This window comes from Melospiza georgiana, chromosome 6, assembly GCF_028018845.1.
Source record: "Melospiza georgiana isolate bMelGeo1 chromosome 6, bMelGeo1.pri, whole genome shotgun sequence".
Taxonomy (NCBI): domain Eukaryota; kingdom Metazoa; phylum Chordata; class Aves; order Passeriformes; family Passerellidae; genus Melospiza; species Melospiza georgiana.
The window spans coordinates 43,991,423-44,016,364 of record NC_080435.1 but is presented as its reverse complement, the minus strand read 5'-3'; the positions used below and the strand labels follow the sequence as shown (position 1 = coordinate 44,016,364).

The 24,942-nt window shown below is 41.0% G+C and overlaps 1 protein-coding gene across 1 annotated transcript in view; it reads right to left on the bottom strand.

The window, feature by feature from the left end:
* Positions 1–12,073, bottom strand: part of TSHR (thyroid stimulating hormone receptor) — a 44,551-nt gene extending 32,478 nt beyond the window's left edge. The window contains exons 1-2 of the mRNA XM_058026508.1: positions 11,898–12,073; positions 1,548–1,619 (exon numbers count right to left, since the gene is read on the bottom strand). Coding sequence (XP_057882491.1) covers positions 1,548–1,619; positions 11,898–12,073 — 248 coding nt within the window. The remainder of the gene's footprint in view (positions 1–1,547; positions 1,620–11,897) is intronic.
* Positions 12,074–24,942: the final 12,869 nt, after the last annotated feature.

Here is a 24,942-nt window from a genome sequence, read left to right as displayed (position 1 = left end):
GCTGAGGCTGGGCAGTGTCAGCTGGCACTGGGGGCACAGGAGGTGCAGACACAGTGGGCTGTGGGGAGCTGTGTGCTGGCATTGGCTGTGGGCCAGCAGAGTGCCCAGGGTGGCAAAGGCACTGTGCTGCACAGGGGAATTGTGCTTTGCATGGGGCTGCTGGCAGAGAGCGCTCTGGGATGCTCCTTTGTGGGGAGAAACTGCGGAGAAAACACTTTGAGGAGCCACAGACCGGGTGTTTGTGAGGTACTCGTGAATGTGACCCCAAAGCATCATCCTAAACCCAGAAAAAATGTTCCTTGACATTAAAAAATCCCTGACCTTAAAAATACTGAATGTTCAATATGTTCTTAAGTTGGCAGAAAGTACCAGGTGAATCCCTTGTACCAAGATTTAGTGTATTTGCCTTATTAACAGTGTAAACCAGAAATTGCAATTACATTTGAATATCCTATAAAACCTTTATTCAGTGATGCCTTTCTGACAGGAATTAGCTTTGTAATTAAGCATGTAATTTAAATGTTTTTTCTTTTATTCATGTGGAAAAGCAGCACAGAGGGAAAAAAAATCTCTACTTCTGGCTATCAAGAGTACATAGCCATGCATTCATTTAAGAGAAATTGTAGCTCTAAAATTTTTGTTTAAACAAGCTTCATAAAGGGGAGAACTAAATCTTCTATTCAGTACAGATAAAGTTTATTTGTGGAAATCATATAGTAGACACCATATAGCAAAATGAGCTGCTGTATTTTGAATAATAAACACAGCATATAATCCCCCGTTGAAACTTCAGAACATTTTCTAGATGAATTTGCAAAACCAGGAAAGATCTGGTAATTTTCATTGCACAGAAATTATGGGCTGGGAGAGGCAAATGAGACATGTGGTACATTAGAGGCCAAGACATATACATAAAAGTTGTATTTAAAACACAGGTACTGATTCCCTAACCTGAAGTTTATATCAAGAGGGTGGGAGTTCGCGTTTTGTGGTAGTAGTAATGCTACGAGAAATATCCAGATGGACATTGACACTATTAAAATTTAAATTGCAGTGGAGCTTTTGGAGCCAAAGAAGGGCTGACACCCTTTTATATTGAATCAAACTCTGTTCTAAACTAAGTTTATCCTTTTTATATATAATATTATACATCATGTGAGGGATATTCCTCCCTCTCCAAAAAAAACCTAAACAATACCCTATCTGATTAAACTGAGATGGTAAATGAAGCTGCAGATATCAAAGAACAATTACTTTAAAGGATTTTAGGAAGTCTTTATTTCAATATATCTGGATGAAATATGACATATAATAGGTGAGGGGGACACTTAAAGACACAGCAGGAGTTAAGGACCACGGACACTGGGGCACTTGAATTGTGAGGGTGTAAAATCCCAGGGATTCCTTTGTTCAGGATCCCTCCTTGGAGAAACCAAACCCTAATATTTTCATTTCATAAATTTTTATATACAAAGACAAAATTTTGGAGAAGGAGAGTAATTTTTAAAAATTTGAAAGAATAGTATCAGAAACTGAACAGAACTTACATCCTAGAGATGTTGGGGAGATTGGAAAAAGCATCACTTGGAATTTTTCTTAGATGAGTCTCCAAAAATCTCCTAGAGAAACAAAAAATTGACAGTTAATATCCTCTGGTAGCTACAATTTAAGATTAACAAGTCCTACACAGCTTCAGCTCTGCTCCAATGTTTTTGTTCTTATCTTGCCATGTCTCTGAGTTGCCATCTTTGCCTCATTTCTATTCCTGTTTCATTATGTGGCTTTTTTTTGATTGCTGTGCTCCATCAATCTAAATTCCAGCTTTCTGCATTATCCCTCCCAAGAACTCAGTGGTGACAATGGACCTTCCAAAACTCCAGAGCATGGCCAGCAGAACATATTTGCCCATTGAAGTTAATGAAGTATTAAGAGAATTATTTTAATAATTTCAGTCTCCACAACACTATCCCATCCCTCATTCTGAGCAAGAAGTTCAGGCATGTCAGCCAAAATTGAATTAGAGCAATTGCAACTACCTCCCCAGAATTCTTCATTTTTTTTTTTTGTAATAAATAGTACATTCTTCCTCCTCTAACATCTGATGCGGGGGTGGCATGTACCTTACCCATCTGCAGGAGATTTCAGAAAAACCCACAATATTTAAGGGAGATACTTATCAATAGCTAAGCTTTAAAAAAAATGAATCTCTAGCAGACTTACTCCTCTAAATAAGAAAGGAGGAAATGCTTTTGAAATTCAGCCTATGATAGCTGTTAAACTCAGAGTTACAACGTGCTGCTGTTAATCTTTGGTTTTCCAATACAGTTTGGGAATACACTTACAGAGCATCTGTTGAATAATAATCAAGAACAAATGATAAACTTTCCCCCGAGCTGCTATTTAACAACAGTTAAAGAAAAAACAAATAACAAATTAGGATGATTTTCTGATTCTGTTTTGTTTCATAATGCCAAGTATCTCATTACTACAATTATATTTGATTTACATAGCCAAATATATTATCATTTTGAGATTTATCAAGTTTCTGGAATTTGCATACAAGAAATAGACTTTAATAATAACAATATATGCAGAAATTCTCCAAGGTTTTGTCTTGAATAAAGTATAAATTATACTATAATCCCAAGGGAAGAATCTACTTCCCCAGTCTACCTTCTCTACTCCATATATTTGTTACAAGAATGAGTAAAGACTTCTACTTTTCCAACAGTGGGTTGATGTTTCTCCTGACCTCAATAAACCTGGCTCCAAACAAGCTCCCAACCATGGGAATGTCAATTGGTCCAGGGGTTATGTCCATATAGATGTTATTTTAACAACCACAGCAGTATCAGTGATATTACTTCAGTAAGATATATTAGGGAAGTAAATATATATTTTACATAGTTGTCTCTTCATTTTAAAAGCTTTTAAATGCATATCTACAAAACACAATAAGTAAATACATACCACCCAAAGAATTTCAGATTGAAATTATATGATTTATAATTTGAATCATCTCAACAAAAGCTTTATGTATTTTAATGAACTATTTTCCACCAATACAGGGGGGAAAATTTACCATATGTCAATATGAAAGAGTTTGTCAATTTGAAACAAAGCAAAAAATTTTACATTCAAAATTCATTTTTCTGAGAAAATTATAAGAAGCAATGACCTTTAGCTTTTTATATAAGAGAAATAAATATGACAACAAAGTAATGGCTATTGACACATTCATTTCTAGTTTTTTATGTCCAATTAAATCCAACACAAACAAAAATATATTTTAAATTATTCTGAAATAAATGCATTATAGTCTTTCAGTGGTGCAAAAATAGCTATAAAAAGGCATTTCACATAGTGAAATTTGTGCTAAACTTACCTGAAGATGATTACCACCTAGTGTCCAATGCTAGTATTACCAATGTGGTAGGAAGGAGGGAATGATTCACACAGCAAAGGAACTCTGCAAGTAGGGAATCATTTCTGAATATGCAAGACTACACAGCTGCTTTCCTACAACTAGCAGTCCAACAGAATAACATAAAGTATCCCTCAAAACTGGACCAGCCCTAATTAATTAAAGAAATGCTAGATTCCTTCAAAATGAAATTGTACAGGTCAGTGTTTGGAACAAGTAGGTACTGAAAGTAATCTCTTACTGCTAATGTATCCTCTACCTACAAACTGAGGTACATATGGACACTCTCAGACTGACAGGAGAGAATTTAGGTTGGTTACTTGTGAATTTATAGCAAACAGAAAACCCCAATCCACAATGTTGGAGCTTATCCTTGCTCAGTTTGTGATCACCCAGTGCTTCTGACTGGATTGAAATAAAAAAGACTTCACAGGAAGGAATGATCCTATTCGCAGTCAGTTTTCAGATGACACCAAGATGGGCAGGAATGTTGATCTGCTGGAGGGTAGGAAGGCTCTCTAAAGGGTCCTGCACAGGCTGGAATGATGGGCCAAGGCAACTGTGTGAGGTTCAACAAAGCAAAGTGACAGCTTGCTGTGTGCCCTCCCAGCTCCTTGTGCACCTCCAGCCTGGTGGGGTAGCATGAGAAGCATAAAAGGCTGGTCCTTTCTAAGCACTGCTCAACAATAACTAATACATCCCCTGAATAACCAGCTTTTTTCCCAGCACAAATCCAAATCCAATCCAATCTACAGCACCATATTTGGTACTATGAAGAAGATCAGCTCTATTCCAGCCAAAATCAGGCCATTTCTCTGCAACTTTTTTTTTCTTTTCATCTGCATCCAGGCCACTTAAGTCCTTTGCCTGGCTGTGCAGCCTGAGGAAATGGAGCATTATTGAAGTAGAGGACAGACCAAAGAAGCACTGAAATGTACTGGACATACATCAATCCATGGGACCTGAGATATTGCACCTAAGGGCAATGATATCCATGATATCATTCTAAGGCTACCCTATCATCTTTAAAATATCATGGTGATCAAGGGAGGTTATGTCTGAAAAAAAAAATCAGCATACACATCTTCCAGTGAGGCAAAAAGGAGGATCTGAGGAAACACAGAGTAGTCGCTGCTATGTAGTTATTTTTGTGTGCAAGTAATTCATACATTTGAATGTCCTTTTGCAGATGCGATATACACGATCAGAGGCAAAAAAAATTCCTTTATTTTCATCTATATTTCTATCTTAATAATTCATACATTCAGTTTGACTTTTTGACCTCTGCTGAGCAGCTGGCAGCAATTATAGGCACTTAGAGGTTCTCTGATTAAAAGCAACAGTAGCCAGCAATTACAGCCTATTCTTGCTCTCTTTCCCTGTAGGATGTGAGCCTCTTCTGACTGCTCTTTTCTGAAATTTCATGATCCTGTTTGAACTTTCTTTGCAGAAATTTATAGGCTTTTAGTTCAATATTTCAGAAACACATCTCTTCTCTATTGTAGTTAGAGTACATTTTATAGCAGGCCATCATAAAAATTTAAAGTTCAGGGTAAAAGAGGCAGCAGTACCCAGTTTAGGTCAAAATCAAAATTTAGTTCAAAAGTAATTAAATAGGTACATCTGTGATCACAATGCACGAAAATATGAGGGTGTAGTGTTTTAATATGGCAATCAGGTGAAGTTCCAGGCAACCGGAAATGACAAAGCATTGAACGAAGCATTGAATCTTTTAAATGGGTGGAGAGGAGGACTGGGGTAACTATTGACCTGTCAGCCTCATCTCTGTTCCTGGGAAGAGCCTGCCACAAGCTATGCTAAGGCACATGGAAAAGAGAGAGGTGATTTGAGACAGACAGCACAGCTTCACCAAGGGCAAATCTCGTCTGACCAACCCAGTGGCCTGGGAATGACTACATCAGGGGACAAGGGAAGGGCTGCAGATGTCATTTATCCAAGGCTCCAAGTGCACAGGGCAAGGGAGGGGATTCTGCCCCTCTGCTCTCGTGAGACTCCACCTGGAGTACTGTATCCAGCTCTGGAGTACTAAGCACAGGAAAGATGTGGACCTGCTGGTGCGGGTTCAGTGGGGGGCCAGGAAAATGATCAGAGAGCTGGAACCCCTTTCTATGAGGAAAGGTTGAGCTGGAACCCCTCTCTATGAGGAAAGCTTGAGCTGGAACCCCTCTCTGCAAGGAAAGGTTGAGCTGGAACCCTTCTCTATGAGAAAAGGTTGAGGTTGAGCTGGAATCCCTCTCTGCGAGGAAAGGTTGGGCTTTCTTCTGCTGGGCTTTTTCAGCCTGCAGAAGAGAAGGCTCCAGAGACACTTTATTGCAGCCTTCCAGTACTGAAAGAGGGCTTCTAACGAAGCTGGGGACACACTTTTTTGTAGTGCCTGCTGCAATAAGGCAGGGCATTATGATTTTAAACTAAAAGATGGTCAATTCGGACTAGATGTAAAGAAAACATTTTTACAATGACTGTGGTGAAACCCAGGCACAGATTGCTCATATAGGTGGTAGCTAAATCATCTCTGGAAGCATTCAAGGTCAGGCTGGATGGTACTCTGACCAACCTAATCTAGCTGAAGATGTCCCTGCTCCTTCAAGAGGTGGTTGGACTAGATGGTCTTCAAAGGTGCATTCTAACCCAAACTATTGTATGAGTCTGTGATAAATTACAGTATTAGGTTTCAATTCAATTCAATTATTCAATTCTATATTTATGTATCTACTTATTTGTGAGAAAAAACTAGCTCAATCTTTTCATGTTGTGTGATTCAACCTCTTTTTGTAAAGAGAAAGGTTGAATTTAAATGCCTATTTCTTTGCATTCACAGAGATGACACCCACTAGCTGGAGTTCAAGAGAGAACTAATCTTCTTCTAGTATGTGTCAGCAGCTCATTTAGGCTTAAATTGTAGTGTTTATTATAGCTGGTCTCATTGCTTCGTTGCTTGAGTCCATAGCATTGCACTTGGCAAAATCCTGAGTGTTTTCCATTGACTTGGGTAAGGTACCAGGGCACCGACTGGCTTGCACAATCTTGAATAGAATAAAAGGTGTTGACATAAAATTGCCTTTTGCAGATGGCTCACTTCTCATTTTTGAGTAAAACAAGCTACTTTTTCTACTCTCTAAATTTTGGCTACCACATAGTAGCCACCTAAGTGTGGTTAAGAAGCTGCTATGCCATTAGCAGCTTCACAATACATACTGTTAATTTTTTTGAGACTCTTTCTTGTGCAGTCTGTGAACATAAGGATATGTAAGGGCTGAGTCCAGCAAAACACAAAAGCATGTTTAAAGTTGAGTTTTTAAAGAACTGAGACTGTATTTCATTTTCCCTATTCCCGTTTTGCAGATTAGCATTTCAGAGTAGTCTCTCTGAACTGCATGTGGGAAGGTTCAGTCACACTTGGTGATGAAGGCAGATAATTTAGACATTTTTAAAACACTTCCTGAGACAGTCCAATTTTCAATATATAATTGAAATATAATATCACCTTTTATATATAATATCACCTTTTACAGCTTCTTTGGAGGTTCTGTAAACCCATGTTAAGGAAAACATCAAACATTTCTTGATTTTGCAAATATAAACAGACTGTTTGAGTCAGATTCATGAAAAGTTGCCCTCTCCACTGATATTAGCTATTTGCAAAAAAATCTGTAAATAATTCCTTAGTAGTCACATAGATTTTTTTTTTTTTTGCAAAATTTAAGTTTTTTCTTTCCTTTTACAGATGTATCAATAAACTCTGTTTCCCAATTCAAGAGAAGGCTGTTGTGTGCTTCTGAAGTGTAATGGGTTGGAAATGTTATGCCAGAAGAAAACACTGTAATGAAAACGGATTATAATAGCAATTCAAGATTCAGTGTAGTGTAACACTTACAAAATCAGTCTGTTAAACCACTGTTGAAATCAACTCCAAAAATAAGAGTTTTTTTAACTCTGGTATAAACAACTCTTTTGCTACTATGATGATCAAAACTCATCATCTTCTCAAACAAGGAAACAATACAAATTAATTTCTACTGCCTTATCACCAGTGTCTTCTGTAAAAATCTGTGATATTCTCATTGAGGTTAATTTCTTCACAGCATTTAAAAAATAACTACTTGCAGTCCTCCTGCTTTCTGTTGAGCAAACTATGTGTGTAGTTCAAAAATGGTGAAGTAGTGCTTGCTTCTGTACGAGTGCTTGTCAGTTCCTAGCACTTGATTGGTTTCTGTACCATGACACAGGAAATTTAAATGTTTCAAATGTACAAGAAATGTTACTGATCCAATGACTGATAAGGAATGAAAGAAAATATTGTATTCAATGTTCACAAAGTATTATTTTGGTAATATTTCTCTATTCCCTTAGTCCCTCAATCCTGTTCTTCATCTGCTCACTTTGAGTTGGCCTGTGTATATACAGAAAAGCAGTGCACAGTTTGTAAGTTACTTCAAGAACCCTTAGAAGAGTGCTTCAATTTACCATTGGGATTGTGGACAAATCCTTTCACTGTCACATTTCAATTTAACTGAGAATATAATACACACTAATTTTTTGACCTAGTGTATTGGACCTACTGTATGTCAAATGCAGGATTGTTGTGTGTTAATAGCAGGATTATAGAAGCAAAACGATGCCTTTCTAAGCAAAATATGTAGGTAAGTACAATTACAAGCATCAGAATTGACAAGAAAGTATAGTTTTATGCAAAATACAATATTTAGGAAAAATTTCATGTTGCAGCCATGTACATAGAATTATTTCAATCATTATCTGAAAGGCAATTGATAAAATGATTTCATGGACTTGGAAAGTATAATGGTGTTTGGTAAAAAAAATTATTAATTATTTTAAGAAGGTTCAAATCTGGCTCTGTCTTCAGAAATAGTCAAATACTTTTACAAATTAAAATAATCACATATTTTTTGGAAAACAAATTAATTGCAACTAAAAAATTATTTCGAAATGTGTAGCCATTCTATATTACCTACAGAATATACAGAATATATGGGCATTAATCAGAAGGCAGTACCCTACCTACGGCAAATTTACAGGAGCAAATGCAGAACTGTAGCTTAGTATCTAATGTAAAGAGCATAGTCTTGAAGACTGTACTGGTTTTGTATCTATTTATATACCAGTTCCCCTGTCCTTGCCTAACATCCTCTTGTTCAATTTCAATCAAATTTGATTATGTTGATATGAAAATAGCACCTGGGTACAGGATAGAAATCTTATTGAGGGAAGGGAAGGGAAGGGAAGGGAAGGGAAGGGAAGGGAAGGGAAGGGAAGGGAAGGGAAGGGAAGGGAAGGGAAGGGAAGGGAAGGGAAGGGAAGGGAAGGGAAGGGAAGGGAAGGGAAGGGAAGGGAAGGGAAGGGAAGGGAAGGGAAGGGGAGAGATTAAGTTATTTTTGTAAGTGAATGTAGGAGATGTAATGCACACTGAATAAGAAGCAAAACTTTATTAGTTTTATTGTCAAAGAAAAAGAATTAAAACCAATTAGCAATAGATTTATAAAATGAAAATAATTGAGAAGTGCATTGAGGTGATGCTGGGATCATGAATGTGCCATCAGAATGATGCCAAGAAACATATTACAATAATTCAAGAATTATGATGCAATTATATCTTTGAAAAAATGTTCCGTGGGGTTTTGGTGATCTGTATGTATAAGCAAAAAAAAAATCTTATACTGAAAAAAGGTCATATTCAAAATCAATATCTGTGCATTCAGGAATTCTGGATAAGTACCTGCATTAACTATATTTAGATAAATAACAGTTTAAAATGAATACGCTTTTCTGGCTTAAGTTCATGCCCCTTTTCTACTAAAAGAGTTAGAAATAAACTTTTATTGGAATTTCTTGTAAGCATTTCTTTAAAAATGGTTTGCTCCATTCTTTTAAAGTAGTAAAAGAGAAATGAGAACAGCTCTGATTGAATAATCAGAATGAAACTTTAATTGGAGTTTCAAGATCCTGTGCATTGAAAAGAGCTCATCATCTCCAAAAGCTGGCAAAGTGTTCCTAGTCTCACCAGTCTCTTAGTCCTACAAACCCTACAAACCTGAATAGCCACACAAAAAGTTTTTAAATTGGCAATCTTGAGGTTCACTCATTACCACCAAGAAGCAGAATTACTTTGCCTAAAAGTAACAAACTGTAAACACAAACGGTGCAATATGTACAGCGACATATCTCACCTCAAAGAAGAGTTTATTTGTTCTTAAGGTTAAAAGAAACTCCAATTATTTTGGAATCTTTTGGCTTTGATTCAGAACTGCTGCCTATTGTACAGAAAAAGATGAAAACATGACAGAATCAGGGGCACACACTTTACAATCTCACAAAATTCTGTGTGGTGTTTTAACTGCCAGTGCAAATAATCCAGCCTGAAGCACCTGAAAGCACTCTGAACAAAAACCACATATAGGTAAATGTTATAACTCCCACTTAACATATGGAGGGAAAGAAATATTAAGACATTTGCAGAGAGCAAGGGACTACAGAATTGGGTACAGTCCACCAGCAATTCAAATAAGAGAATAGGAGGAAAATAAACACACTTTATCCAGAGAGAAAACTTCAAACTGAAGTAAAAAACTGTGGGGTTTTTTTATGTTTGATTGGGTTGTGTTTTGTCTGCTTGTTTGTTTGGGAAGGTTGTGTGTAAAAATCCTGTTTTCCTTATTTCTTCAGATAATTCTTCCATTTGCTTTCAAATAAAAGACTATGCAGCACACATTCTACCACTTCTACCATACACTGTAAAATCACAATTGTCATTACATGGAATATTTTCTTGACATGGCAGGGAGTACACATCTTGAGAAGTTTGCAATGGTCGCTCCAATAGGTGCACATGATTAAATTTCACCCCAAATAAACAGAAAAATATTTCTCTGTTGTTTTCATTAATTACTTTTCCCATGGAAATAATATCTTCACTGGGTGTTTTTGTCTTTTCAAAACAATGGCTTATTATTTTACATCCCCCATTACTACAGGTGTTTAAAACACTAGAATTCCAGTGGCCAAAGTGCTTTATTTGCGGATCTGTATGCAGAGAGGTACTTCTCAGCCATCAAACCAGCATATTTCAAGGGAAGTATCAAATTTCATTATGTGATCTCATTGTTTCTATTAACTATTTTAAATGCCTGTACAAAGGTATTTTCTCCCATAAACTGAAACTGCTATATTTTCTAACTTATGGTAGATTTCAAAGAACATACTACTTGGTGCATGCCATAGCATTACTGCAATTTCAACCTAAATAAACTGTGTATATAAAAGTATAATAACAAAAAAGTGTATAATTTAAACTCTTATTAACTGAAATACTGCAGTCTAGCCATCCAAAAAATTAAAGGCAAGCAAAAATAATGGAAATAACATCAATATTTTTTCTTTCTTTCTAGGCAAGTGACCAATTTACATTTTTACTTTCGGTGTTAAAAAATCTGAGAAGCATTCAAATAAGTGCAAATAATTTAATGGTTCTTATTTATATAAAGTCTCCTGAGAATCATTATCAAGACATAAATGAATCAATCTGTTACTAGTTTACCTTGCAGTTAAATCAACTGAGTTTGAGTTCATTTACTTTATCAGAAAGTAATCTATATTTACAAATGAAAGTTCCATAAAGACTATAAAACTTCCATACAGACTATAAAACTTTTGTACCTCAAGAAACAAAGTGAAAGGCAGGAGTGATTCATCTGCTCAGTTGCATCTGGCAGCTGCCATTTCAGTCTCATTACAGTATTTGACTCTCAGATATGACACCAGATGCTTATCTGGAGTGGCAACAGGAACCCGGACAAGATCTCTTACTGTGCCCACAATGTACCAAACACTTAGGCTGAGCTACCTGAATTACTCCATCCCTTTGGCAAGCTCTAAATTTGCTGCTTTATCCCATACTCCACACTTTCATCTGAAGCGCCCTGTCTCCCAGACAGTATACTTGGATTCTCAGTTCTCACGGATTCCTTTTCTCTTCCTTTGACAAAGAAGCTGAAAATGCCCAGAGGATTTTGTGGAAGTCTTTGTGAGGTGACCCATCCAGTTCCTATTGGTTTTTAATTACAAAATTGTGTTTGATCTACCTTTCCTGCCCCTCATCCCCTAAGCACTTGCCACACAGAATCCATCCAGCCTACTGCTCACTTTGCCCACAAACAGCCCAGTTACTTATTTTTTCCTACATTTTTCACAGAACTCTTAAGATCCAATGAACCATCTCTTCACAGCTCTTGAAGGTTTGAGAGTCACTTTTCCTACCTCCTGCCACACGCAGAGTCTGCACACTGCTGTTCCACTCTCCTGTACTGCCCAGGTAATCTGCAGCACCTCTGCCCTCTCACCACCTCCTCATCTCACAGGACATCAGCTCAGAGCATCTCCTGCCTGCAAAGTGTGAACACCCACAGCTGGCTTCCCTACACCATCCCCATGTACTCACAGGGTCTGGGTGTCCTCCGGGAGGCTGGGAATAAAGTAGATGTCCCTGCAAGTGATTTTGTAGTCCTCCCAGTCAGAGCACTCGCAGAAGGCTGAAGGACACCTCTCCGTGCCCCGGCTGCACAGCACCAACACCAGCAGCAACTGGTGAAGGAAGGCTACCATGAGGCACAGCATCTTCCGCCGTCCCTCGCTTCTCCGAGGAGACGAGGAGATCCCAGAGCTGCACGGGCAGACCGCGCTGCCCCGCCGGGAGAAGCTGCCGGGGAAAGGCGGCACCTGTGCTGGACAACGCCGCCTCCTCACTGAGCGGGGTCAGGAAAGGTCTCAGCGAGCCTTGAGCGCCCTCGCCATCGGGCAGGGTCCTCTCCTCGCCCCAGCCGCGCGCCCATCCGGCCCGCCATCCTGGACCTGGCCCCCCGCTCCTCCGCACCCCTCCTGCGGGGTATCCCGGGGCCCGTTCCCCGGCAGCGCCCGCTCCCGGCTCCCAGCGCCCGCTCCCGGCTCCCAGCGCCCGTTCCCCGGCTCCCAGCGCCCGCTCCCGGCTCCCAGAGCCCGCTTCCCGGCTCTCAGCGCCCGCTCCCGGCTCCCAGCGCCCGCTCCCCGGCAGCGCCCTCTCCCCGGCTCCCAGCGCCCGCTCCCCGGCTCTCAGCCGGCTCTCAGCGCCGCGCCGCTCCCGGACCCCGCCGCTGCCCGCGCTCCCTCCGGGGCCGCCTGCCGCGGGCGGCCGGCACCGCGCGGGGCCAGCGGGCTCTGTCCAGCCCAGCCCTGCCCTGCCCTGCCCTGCCCAGCCGGGGCGAGAGCCGCGCCGGCAGCGGGACCGGCCCGGCGAGCTGCCCCCAAAGGCAGCGGCGAAACGTCGTACCCCGACCATTCCTCCGGGCATCTTTGCAAAAAGGAACAGGAGGAAGGGGGCTGAGTAAGAGCCATACTAACTCACCTGTGAAAGCGGTGAAGTTAAAGAAGACCTCTGCAACAAGCAAATATTCGGTGACTGCAAGTTAGACATGCACTAAATGTATAGCCGTTAAAAAAGCACAGAAAGTTCAAAAGAGTGATTTGAAAATGACAGGATAGAGCAAAAGAGGAGACAGTAGCATTTCCCACATTATCAGACAAGATAAAATCCATCCACCAAATAAAAAAAAAATGGGGGAAAAAAAATCTAATCTTGACAGAAATGAAGTGGAATTATTGTCACCTTAAGTAGGTATACAAGAAGACAAATGTCAACATAAATGTTTGTAGTCTTCAGAGGAGGAAACTCGAAAATGTAACCTATGCACAGTATAAATTAGATTACATTATTCTTGGATAATTAGTTCCTCTCCAGCTACATTAGTTATTCAAACATTTTGAGTACAACACATCAGACACTATTTTGACATAGCTCTTTAAAAGTACTTTAAGTCAGTTCACCAGTAGGTGTTTCCTAAATGTAATTAATCCCCTCAATACATCTTATTTTAAGGTAAGCAAGTGATACCATGGCCATAAAGAAATTTTAATATAAATCCTGATCTTATGGGCTTATGTTAAATCTTGTGTAAGTGAGGAATCTCATGAGTTACACTTATCCCACTAGGATGGTGTATTCTTTGGGGGTGTCCCAGAGAGAGGTCAAGCTGAAGCACTCACAAGTGTCCTAGAGCATTTCACACTGCATTGCATGAATTTCCTTGGAAACACTGGCTATCCTCTGCCCTGTTCAGTCATGTCCTTCTGACACACTGCTCACATCTGTAACTCACCTGCAGCCCTGAGAGCCACCACTTACCACCACATTTTGGTGTCTGTACCAACCTGACTAAATAACAACAAAGCCACAGGCAGGCACTGAATTTCAAGGTAAATGAACAAGGGAGATACACAGTCCACAGAGGCACAGATGAGACACAATTGTGACTCAGTCTTGCCAAGTCAGACCATGGGGCTTGTAACTGTTCACCCTGTGGCCAGTGCTAAGGGACACAACCCCATCATGGGGTAAGCCAGACTGGCTGGCTCGAGGCTGCTGCCAAGGTGTTCAAGGTTGCCATCTCTCAGCAGCGGGATCATGTTCTTTCCCAGCCAAGAGCTAACGACACATTTCATGAAGAAGAAAGACACAAAGCAGTACAGGTTCTGAGAGTGGAAACATGTCTACTTCTGTGCTGCTACCCCATCTGGTCCTGTCCCACCCATCTTGTCCTCTGTGGAAACTAACACACATATACTGTTTGGCATAGCTGAGAGTCAGCAAATACAACATTACCACAGTTGCTACAATCTGCAAAACCTACACTTGTCCAATACTCAGGGTAATATTGCCTGGCATTCATGAAGCATAGCCTGTCTTCCTGTTTTTGGAACCACAGACAAGATAAAAATTGTTATCCACCAATGATATCATTTGTGGGACACAATTGTATTATTTCATAATAATTTGAGATCTTATTGATCTCTGAGGGCAAATCACCAGAATGAGATAGCGGGGCAAGCTCAGGGTTCTGTACTGTGTGCTCCATTCAATCCTGCTGATCTTTCCCAGATCTGGAAACACCAACTCAGAGTCCAACTGTACTAAGGGAGGCTTTTGCCAGGATCTGTGGGACTTGCCTTCTTTTTCCTTCTCATGCTGTTGTGGTTCCCATGACCATAATTTTTAAAAATTAAATGCAGATATATCAGAGATCAAACAAACATAAAAGTTTAGTGGATTTAGGCTTGCCTTGGATCCTCTACCCAATGGGAGTAATCAGCCACTTAAATTTCACCTAATGTGTTACATGTTACAAAAATCATGCAGTGCTATACCTGTCTACATTCTCCTCTGGTTTTCTTACTGCCAAAGTAACAGCTTGTCCCAGGGACACTGTATACCTTATTAAAAATGATAAATTAAATTCTCTGCACCTTTTGGCTTTGGCAAAGAAATATTTTTGTTGGCACAGGCCGACAACAAAGCATACAAAACTATCCAGCAAAACAAATGTATCATCAAAGGAATTTCTGTTGTCTTTTGGACCTCTCTCTAGCTTCTCAGATTATCTTCTCAGACGACATAACAACTAGGAACCCAGACTTGGTATCATGCACGTCTGTGATGTGGCGAAAACTTGTGCGACCTGGGCCACATGAATATGCTTCTGCCTTAGCCATCATGAAGAGGGATGAGAGGGGTGAGACTGTGCTTGACATGGCAAGGAAGCTCCAAGCATATGCAGATCCTGTGCATGGCCCAACACATGCCAGAATCGCAGCGGTGGAAACACATCTGCAGAAATTAGAGGATAAGATAGAGGAGAATCACAAGAAGCTCAGAGAGGAGGTTAAAGAAGACCTTCTCCAAACCTCGGCAGTACAGATCAGAGGTTCTGGTACCCAAGGCAGCTGTTTCCCAGATGGCGAGAGAAGGTACACCCCACGAGCTGAGCTGTGGTTTTACCTGCATGATTGTGGAAGAAAAGTGAGGAGCTGGGATGGAAAACCTATTGCTGTTCTGGTACAATGAGTGCACGAATTGAAGGAAGACAGGGCTGAGAGAGGGAGTTCCACCAGAAGGAAAGCAGCTCCAGTTGCCCGTAGCCGAACTGCCAGGTATGATGATGATGACATGTCCGATCCCCTTGAAGGAATATCCAAGGCATATACCCAGGGAAAGAAGGATAACCAGGCTTAGAGGAGCCCTGCCTCTAGCCAGGTAGAGGCATGGGAAAACTGTGCTTTCTGGACTGTGTGGATTTGTTGGCCTGACACATCTGAACCACAAGAGTATAAACTTTGGTTGACACTGGTGCTCAATGTACATTAATTCCGTCAAGACATGTGGGGACAGAGTCTGTTTCTATTGCTGGTGTGACAGGGGGACCCCAGGATTTCACTTTGGTGGAAGCTGATGTGAGCCTGACAATATTGCCTGGCACTGTCCAGAGACAGTTTGTCAGCTTCAAATATCTTCCAGCTTAATCTCTGTTTTCTCACAACCAATTTTGATGACCTAGTACGACTCGGAGCACAAGAAGAGTTCTTACTTCTCACAACATGACCTAGTTTGCCAGAAAAGACCAGAGATGTGTATCCCGTCTCTAATTACAGTACTGCTGGAGTGATTTGTTGCCGTATCTTGTGTGTTACTCTCTGGCAGCCTGCCTCTCTCCCTCTTTTATTCCAGCTTCAGAGTTACTTTTTATATTTCACTGTGTATGGACAAAGCAAAGGAAAAACAGATTTATTGGTGGGAAGAAAAGTAGTCCCAAGATTGGAGTCATTTCAGTAGCCTATCATAAACCAATTACTCACTTGTCTAGTAGGAGTCCTTGTCTGGTGTACTTACCATTACTAATAGGGTAACCTGAATTAGCTACTCCATGATAATTGTGTTTCAGATTCCTAAACAAGAGGAAGGGTAATTTGCTTCGTTGCTCTTTCACCAAGAGCAAAGTATTTTGGAATACCTTTCATTTATTAGGGAAAAGAAGCATGCACATAAATACTGGCATCAGAAGCTTTGGCATGCCAACAGCTCTGTGGTAGTGGTGATAGTTCAGAAAGTGTTAATGGAAGGAAAAGTATCTTCCCAGCTATTTCTAAGGGATCAAAAATGGAAATTATAAAAGATTCCATATAAAAAATGGCAAAGCTGACACAAAGATGTTCAGAATAGACTCTAAAATAAATACGAACTGCTTAATACATGATTTCTGGGCTTGAACCATAAATGAGAGAATGAAAGGACTCCTGTCATTGAAGGCCTGATAGCTTTGAAGGAAACAGGACAGAACATGCACCTTCAGCTGGGAAGAGCTCCAGGTCTGGATACACCTCCTTCTGTGCTTCAAGACTTGGCTTGCACATTCTGAGCCAGGAACATCAACAGAGTTTGGGTAGAAAAATGACTGTTGCTAACCACATGGTGTTTCTGTGGGTACTGGCTTCACTCGGAAAAGTTACGATCTAAGTAAAATGATGTTTGCATTGTAGTTTCTAGCATGTTTAAGAAATTTTCTGGTTACAAGTTTGCAATCACTGTTCAGTTGTTTGCCTCTGTCAGGGCTCTGGCCTGGCCAACCCAACCATGCCAGCACCATGACCCTCTCTAGGAGCTCCAGGGTGTAGTAGGAGTCCTTTTAAAGCATATATGTTGTATAAGTGGCCTTGCCCAGATCCTAGTTGTTCTAAATGAGCTACAGCTGTGAAGTCCTTAATTGGGCAGCAGCTGTGGCTCATGAAGGCAACTGGGATAAATGGGGGTGGGTTAACCTGTCTGGGAGAGTGTTGGTGGAGTTCTGATAAAGCAGTAGGAACAACACTGCTGAGAAGAACTGTTCATGAGAAATCCAGCCAGAAAGGTATGGGACTCTAGAAATATAATAACAACAATATGATTACAACACTGGGGTCTGGATCAGCTCAGGTCTGAGCTATTCAAACACTGAACTCATTCCCAGCCTGATTCCCACAGCCCCGTCTTGCTGACTGGTTTTCCTGCATTTACTGGAGACCTATGTGGTAGCATTGTCTTCTCTCCAGTCCTGTCTCCTTGGCAGACCTTGGACATACATTATAGTCTTGCCTCCAGCTGTCTCTTGCTCCTCATAAATGGACACTGGATCTATTTTCATTCCCTGCCTTGCTGTGACTGTCAGTATCACCAACCCAGTCCTGCTGAGATGCTGCAGGACTGTGTCCTGTGGGCAAGGCCACTCTGTGCTGTGGCCATGCCTGGCTCACAGCCTGCAGTCCCCTCCTAGAGCAGCCTGTCAGAGCTGAGAGCACTGATGGCCCTGTCTGGCCTCCACCAGGCCCTTCCTCCAGCCCGCACAAAACCCAGGACCGTGTCAGCCTCCAGGGCTGTCAGTCCTGCCCCAGCACCACCACACACAAACATGGGCCCCGCTATGCCAGCCCTGCCACCCAGGCTGCCATCCTGGCCCAGCCTTAGCCTGTTCCCCAAGGAGGTGACAGTACCTGGGGATGTAGCTGCCCCTAAGGCCACCAGCAGCCCAGCCCCTAGTGGGGTTGGTGGGATGGAATGGAATGGAATGGGCTGCCAGGGCCTCTCTGCTGCTCGAGGAGGATCCTCTGTGGCTCCTGGTGCTGCCCTGAGGGAGCTGCTAGCCTTGCATTGCTATGCTCTGGCTTCTTCTAGTCAGTTCCCAGTCCTTCTGTTCAACTTTTTCAAGAACACGTCCAGTGAGATGGGGGAACTAAGAGTGTATTTGTAAGTCTACAGATTAACCCCAGGCTAGGGAGGTCTCTGACCTCTGGATTAGAAAATAAATTCTAAATAGAAAAATACAGGTAGCTGCATGCAATAAGACATACCCTGCATGGCACAAATATGGAAATATGTTGCAATTATTCAATTTCATTTTGCATTTTTAGCACTGTCTGGAATACTTTATCATCAAGAAGTAGACAAACAGGATTATTGACAGGATAGTAAGGAAAATAGCAGGTTTAGAAACATGACCTATACTGAAGGAATGATAGAACACAGTTGCTTATCTTAGTTAAGACTGCAACTGTTTTATGCTGTAGAAAAGAACAATAATCAATAGTTTTGATCACATCAGTTTTGAAAAGTGATGGCATCTAGCAGCTTAGAGCGACTGGCAACTTTTCAACCCTGTAGAATATTAATAAATGTTTCTCTTTTATATACTAAAACCAGTTAATGTATTAAAAGTATTACCAACAAGTGTAAATCCACAATTATAAATGTAATCCTAAGAACAGACATGCAAAAATCCTGTATGCCCTGAGGCTAGAGAAATTAAGTAATTTTTATCAATTAGAATATCTTGTGCTCTGATTCAAATAAACATATAGGAAAGAAAGTCACTTTTAAATCACTGTATATTGCAGATTTTTTTTTTCTGGCTCTTTTTCAGACACCCCTGCATGTTCCTATTAATTTAAACACAGCAAGGCTTGGCAGGCATTTTTTCCACTGTTACAGGCACTCCCTCTAGTGACAGCCACAGTTTGTCATTTAGTACATATCATCTCAAGCATTGCAAGGCTCCGAATGCCATCATTTTTGTGGTGCTTTCTGAAAAAAATAACATTATTATCATCTGCCAGATTTGATGTAGTTTCTCACTTATCCTTTCACTGCTTATATGGTTTATACACAAATCAGATAAACCACAACAGGTTCTAACAGAGAAGCAATTAGGTCTAATTAATGTTCCACATAGATCACCAGGTATCAACAGCCACATCTAGGAACATCTGCATGAGGAAATGTTTAAACTGGGAAAACAAATCAGTAAAGAGTAGATTAAAAGACTTGGTGGGATTTTTTTTCTGACTAATCCATGTGTTTTGACATACTCGATGCTTGGAAGATATGCCAATTCCTACCTGTTTCTATTTCAGTATTGCAAATAATTTCTGGCCTCTCAGAAAAAAATACATTAGACACACTGCTTTGACACAGCATCATTTATCAAGTGTTTGAACAGCTATATGAAATAATTTCATTCTAGGTTCTTGAAGATTCATGTTCGTATAAAAAACTGTCTTCTATTTCAAGGTAGTTTTGGAGTTTTATGGTTACGGGATATTGAGGAACTCTTGTGCTTTTCCTTACTGTAAGAAAAATCCATGAAAAACTGTGAAAATTGAAATACCCAGTAGGCTGCAGGGTAAAGAGGAGGTACTGCTGTGTAAAGCCTTATAAAGCCTCAGGCTGTCAATTCTAAGAGTGCTCAGAGAGATGCGCAAGATGAAACTATCTCTTGGCCTTAAGCAATTAGTTTAGGTCAGAATGATGAGAGCTGTTTTCAGGCAGTATATTCGTCTACAGAAAGATGAATATAATTGAATCACTGAGTCACAGAATCATTGAGATTGGAAGGGGGCCCTGGAAGCCATCTGCCCAAGCCCCTGATCAAGCAGGGTGACCTAGAGCTAGTTCCCCAGAACTGTGTTCAGACAGCTTTTGATTATTCCAAGGATGTAGATCCACAGCTTCTTCATGCTCCCTGTGCCAGTGTTTGGTCACCCTCAAGACTGAAAGGAGTTTCCTGATGATGACAGAAAGTCCTGTTCTGTTTGTGCCCGTTGCCTCTTGCCCTGTCACTGGACACTCTCCCTTCAAGTATTTACACACACTGATGAGATCCTCCAAGCCTTCTCTTCCCCAGGCTAGACAGCCTAGCTTTCTCAGCTTTTCCTCAATGGAGAAATTAATTATCTTGGTGTCCATCATCCTGCCAGTAGCTACCTCAGCAGCCATGGGTGCATCCCAGGGCCTATGGACTTATGTCTCTCTTTGTATATTTTTTCCCCTCAGGCTTACATGCCCTGTGCCTCTTCATCTAAAGTCAGCTTTCCAGCCATCTCTGACTTCCTTAGAAATAACCTCTAGCAAAAATGAATTTGCCCTCATAATTCAGACTTCAGATAGATCTTGCACTTTTCTTTGACTCGGGTCATGGCACATACTTCCTTTAATAAGGAGACCAGCGTGTTTAATAGAGGAGTTTGAGTGTTTATTACAACAATCATAAATAAAAAATGGCTTTCAAGCTCACTGACTTAGGTGACAATTCATCTACCACATGGTGCTTCTCCTCTTTTATGCATTTATGCTAGCTGTTCATAAAAGAACTCATTTTCTGAGTACCATGAAAGATGAATCTGTAGGACAGTTATTTATTTTGTGTTGTCTTTTTTTTTGATAGCCTTGTGAAAGAAATAGCGAAACAATTTCCTGAAAGCTACATGAATAATGACTTGTCATGGAGGACAAGTAGTATAGCATGAAAAGGTATCATTGGTGACAAACACAAAAATTTAAAAAATTGAATTTAAGTTTAAAAAAAAAAGTTACAGTCCTTCTGGATTTTCTACTCTTAAGGTATGTGTACTCAGACTCAATACACATTTATTTATAAATATATATGCACATTTATTTATATATATGTAATGGGTCAGAATAATATTTCTTTTTTTTTTTTTTAAAGTTTTAGCCAAGATCTGTATTTGTATTATATATTTGTATTACTCAAGGGGCACAACAGCATTAATCAAGCAGCACTAGCCCAAAGTAAAAAGACCATGCTGGCCTCTCTAAATGCAAGCACCGTCATGTTACTGTCTAACACAGCACTTCAGATAACAGAATGCTGGGATATAACTTTTCAAATCCATCTAATAAAATTAAAGGGTTCTGTTCTTATAAAGTTAAACAACTTCTTTATAATTTTGTCTAGTACAGTGGTTTGTTTTGCACAGTTAAATCATTTCTCATCATCCTCATTCCAAACTGAAGATGTACTGTAGCAATCTTATGAACATATTTAACATCCTTATGACAAAAGGAAACAAACAAGCAAACAAAATCACAATACTCTTTAGCTTCAAATAAACAACTCCAAAAACATAACTCAGAACTGTTGTGGGTACATCAGTATAAACTACTAGGAAGAATAAAATTAATGTATTTATGCTCTTTGAAGGAAGAATCAGAACAGCTTTTTTGAAGGACAGATGTTCCTTATATGTTTTGAAAGTCATCTGAAGCTGTCAACAGAACTCTAGACACAGTTTATTTAGATTTTCAATCTGCCTTTAGCACAGTCTTCAGCAAGGACCCTTAAATTATGCAAAACCACAGAGTAGTAATAAGGCACTTTTACACTCTCAGAAGCAAGCCTCCAGAAATCATTGCTAGGAGGTCGGGAAGGCACACACGATTATACAAACTGAGGGTTTACAGGCCTGTAAACAGACACCAAAGGAAACAGCCTTATTACAAACGAGCTCTGATGTGACAGATGTAGATGCCAGAAGAAACTACAGAGGGTTAGAGCATAGTACATAGCCAGGTTCATGTGCTCTCTCTCAATATCCTGCTGTCAGTGATGAACACAGTGTGCCGGGCCAAATTTCAGAGGCCCAGGAGACATTTCCTGTAATCGGTCACAACATTCCTTATCCCTTTTCTCTCTTATAGGTCAGTCAGAGCAGCAGTGTGTAATACCTGGTCGTTTTTACCGCACACAAGGACAACGGATACAACATTTGGGAGCAGGGGAATGCGTGGCTTAAGGAAACAAGAACAAGCCACGAACCAGGAAGGGAGACGCCTCCTTGTAAGAACAGCTGCTCTCGGTAGCTCAATGCCTTTCCCCACCCAGCCTATCAGCCATCTGCTCGCAAGCGGAACAGACTCGCCGGCTTTACCAGCGCGACAGCTAGCTGACCTGTTTGTAAACACCAATGTGTACTTTGTAAAAACTCAGCGTTTCACAAAACAACGTTGATAAACACCAGGTCACTTGCAGAACCTCCCACCAGCGCTCTCCGCAGGCCCAACGGCCTCCCAGCAAGGCGGGACCTGCCCGGCCCTCGCCGCTCTGCCGCCGCAAAGCCTCTCGGGAGTTGAAGTCCCGCACGCTGCGTTTTCCATGGCGGGCCCGCAGCTTGTGGACTCGGTGTCCCATGGAGCGCTGCGGGGGACCCTGCGCCCGGCCCGCGGCCCCGGCAGCTGGCGGCAGGGCGGCTAGTTCAAGTTGCCATAGCGGCGAGGTGAGGCGGGCGGGAGGTGCCCGGGGACGGGGCGGCCTCGCCTCCGAGCGCTGTGCGGTGCGGGCTGGGGGTGCGGAAGGGCCGCGGCCAGGGCGGTGTGCGGGAGGCGGCTGTCCGGCATGAGCGCCGCGGGCGGGCGGGCGGGCGCGGCTGGGAGCGGCGGCGGGAGGCGCGGGGTGCCGCGGGGCGCTCCGGAGGCCCGGCCGGCGGCGTGCCCGGCGCCGTTCCGGGCTCCTGTCTGCGCCAAAGAACCGGGGGACTCTCGGAGCTGGAGTCGCGTGTTAGTGAAGTTCCCCCTGCGTGCCCGGCAGGAGGAGGATTCCCCGAGGGCATTACTTGCTAATGAACAGTGCGAAGGAACCGTTTCTGTGTTGTGGTGCTGAAGAGTGCTGGGAGCACGGTGTGACAAATTGATAGTAAAATGGGGTGCTGGTCCCTGAAGGCACGATGGTGAAATATCATCTTCCTGTCTTTTTCCATACTCAAATACAAACACTGAAGGAAAGGGCCTTTCAGGTGTCCTGTTGTTCCTTTCTGAAATTATTATAAATTTTTTTTCGTTATGCTCAGTCTTAGCTACAAGGCTTCAACCATTCCTTTAACACTAAGTTAGTTACCTAGCGATAGATTAGTCTGTGTGGAGCTGAACAAGTAAAACAATTGAGGAATAATCAGGTTGTGTACACTGACTTTTATCTTTTGTTTACTTGAGCTGAAGAGCTTGACGTTGAGATTGTCAGCTCTACTTCTTACCTGGCAGATCTCTTGAAAAGTCCTCAGTGAAGCTGAAATGCTCTGCTTCCTACAGAAAAGGAAAATACTGAGTATTGATGCTTTTCATCAGTTCAGCAAAGGTTATCATCTGCTTGGGTAGAACTAAAAACCAGTAAGAACCAAATGACTCTTCCTGTCAAGTAGGGCATATGTGCTGAAATTAGTGTAGCTTTTTGGGAAAAATGATAAGCTTTTTTTTTTGTTTGTTTGTTTAATAAATAGGCGGATGTGCATATGGAACATTTCTACAAATTTCTACTTCTTTGTGATTTTTTTTAATCCAAAGTGAAACTTGTGCAGTTCCTTTAAAAATGAGGATATTGCCTTATGTGAAACGGCTTCTTCGCCTTAAAAGTACTTGTGGTTCCTTTTAGGTTGCTCATGAGAACAAAGAGGAATGCTTAACCGTAAATAGTAAGTTTTCTTCAGACAAAATGTCCTCCTTATCCTGTGCTTTGTTTTATTTTTACCTTGATTACTGTCCTTTCTTCTATGCTTTGGCTGTATGTATCTTAATGGGCCTATTTTTGGACAGCTGAAAATAAACTCATTAATCTTTCATGCTGTAAATAATTATTTTCCTTTTTTCCTTCAGTTGTTGCTTTTCAGTAGTTGGCGCTCTTATGGTTCAGTCTACTTTTTTATTGGGTTTTGCTGATTTTTTTTTTTTACCAAATTGCAGTAAAGCCAATATTATTCCATGTTATTATATATACCAGTGTTTATTTTATTTTCTTTGTCTTTGAAAATATCCCATAATTTCTATTTCCCAGTGTTTAGTGTTTATTCATGTTCAGTCTACTTAAGACTTCATTGCAGCTGACTAGAGTGAGGCACTGGAATAACAAATTCTGATACTGTTGGTAAAAATGTGCTTTAGTGAGGTGAGGTAAGAAGAGGAAAGATGAGTTAAATTCACCAGTTCAGTAAAAGAAGGAATACTGATATACTTGAGCACAGACTAAGCATGTTGATCTGCTGTTCTTTCATGTTTGAAAGGTTTTTATCCAAGTCTGGAGGACACAAACGTGCAACCTTTTGAAAATAAAATATAAAGACTTGGAAAAACATCAAGTTGCCTCTATATAAAATATAATACAAGATTTGAATCCATCCATGGTTTCTTTTGTAAATTTCAGCTCTCATGGCTAGAAGAATGTCATCTTTACTGTGACTTTTTTGTTGGCTACTGGGGTTCAAGAGTTTGCTAGTCTATTTCTTCTTTCACCAAGTCATTCCATGACCTTAAGGCAAACTGCTGCAGTGTATAATAGCTTAAGAAAAAATTTCGATCTAACCTACCTTTTGAGGGTTGTTGTTTTAATCAGTTACTATGTGATTTTAGTATACTAAGCACAGCTGTCTGTAGTTTTTAATAATTTCACCCATCTGATGATTGTTGACCTATTTTCCCTCTATTTTGCTGTCCTTGAGATTTAGCAATCCCCATTCTGGAGACAGCTTAGTGAGTAGTGTGAGGTAAAGGAGAGAGTGGTTCTGCACACCAGGAAGATTGATGAAACATTGATGTTTTATCACTGTGTTTGGGGGGGAGAATTTGCTTTGGGCTGTGATTTGATCATGGATACTGAACATTTGGAAGCAGTGAGATTGCATATTTTGATTTAATTCGCTCCTAAGAGGCTCTGCCTTCTGCATCTCTGCTTCAGAGTGGAGGCAAAGGCAATAACTGAGGAGCAGTTGGAAGATCTGCTTCAGAAGTACATCCTGCTGACCCAAACCAGAAA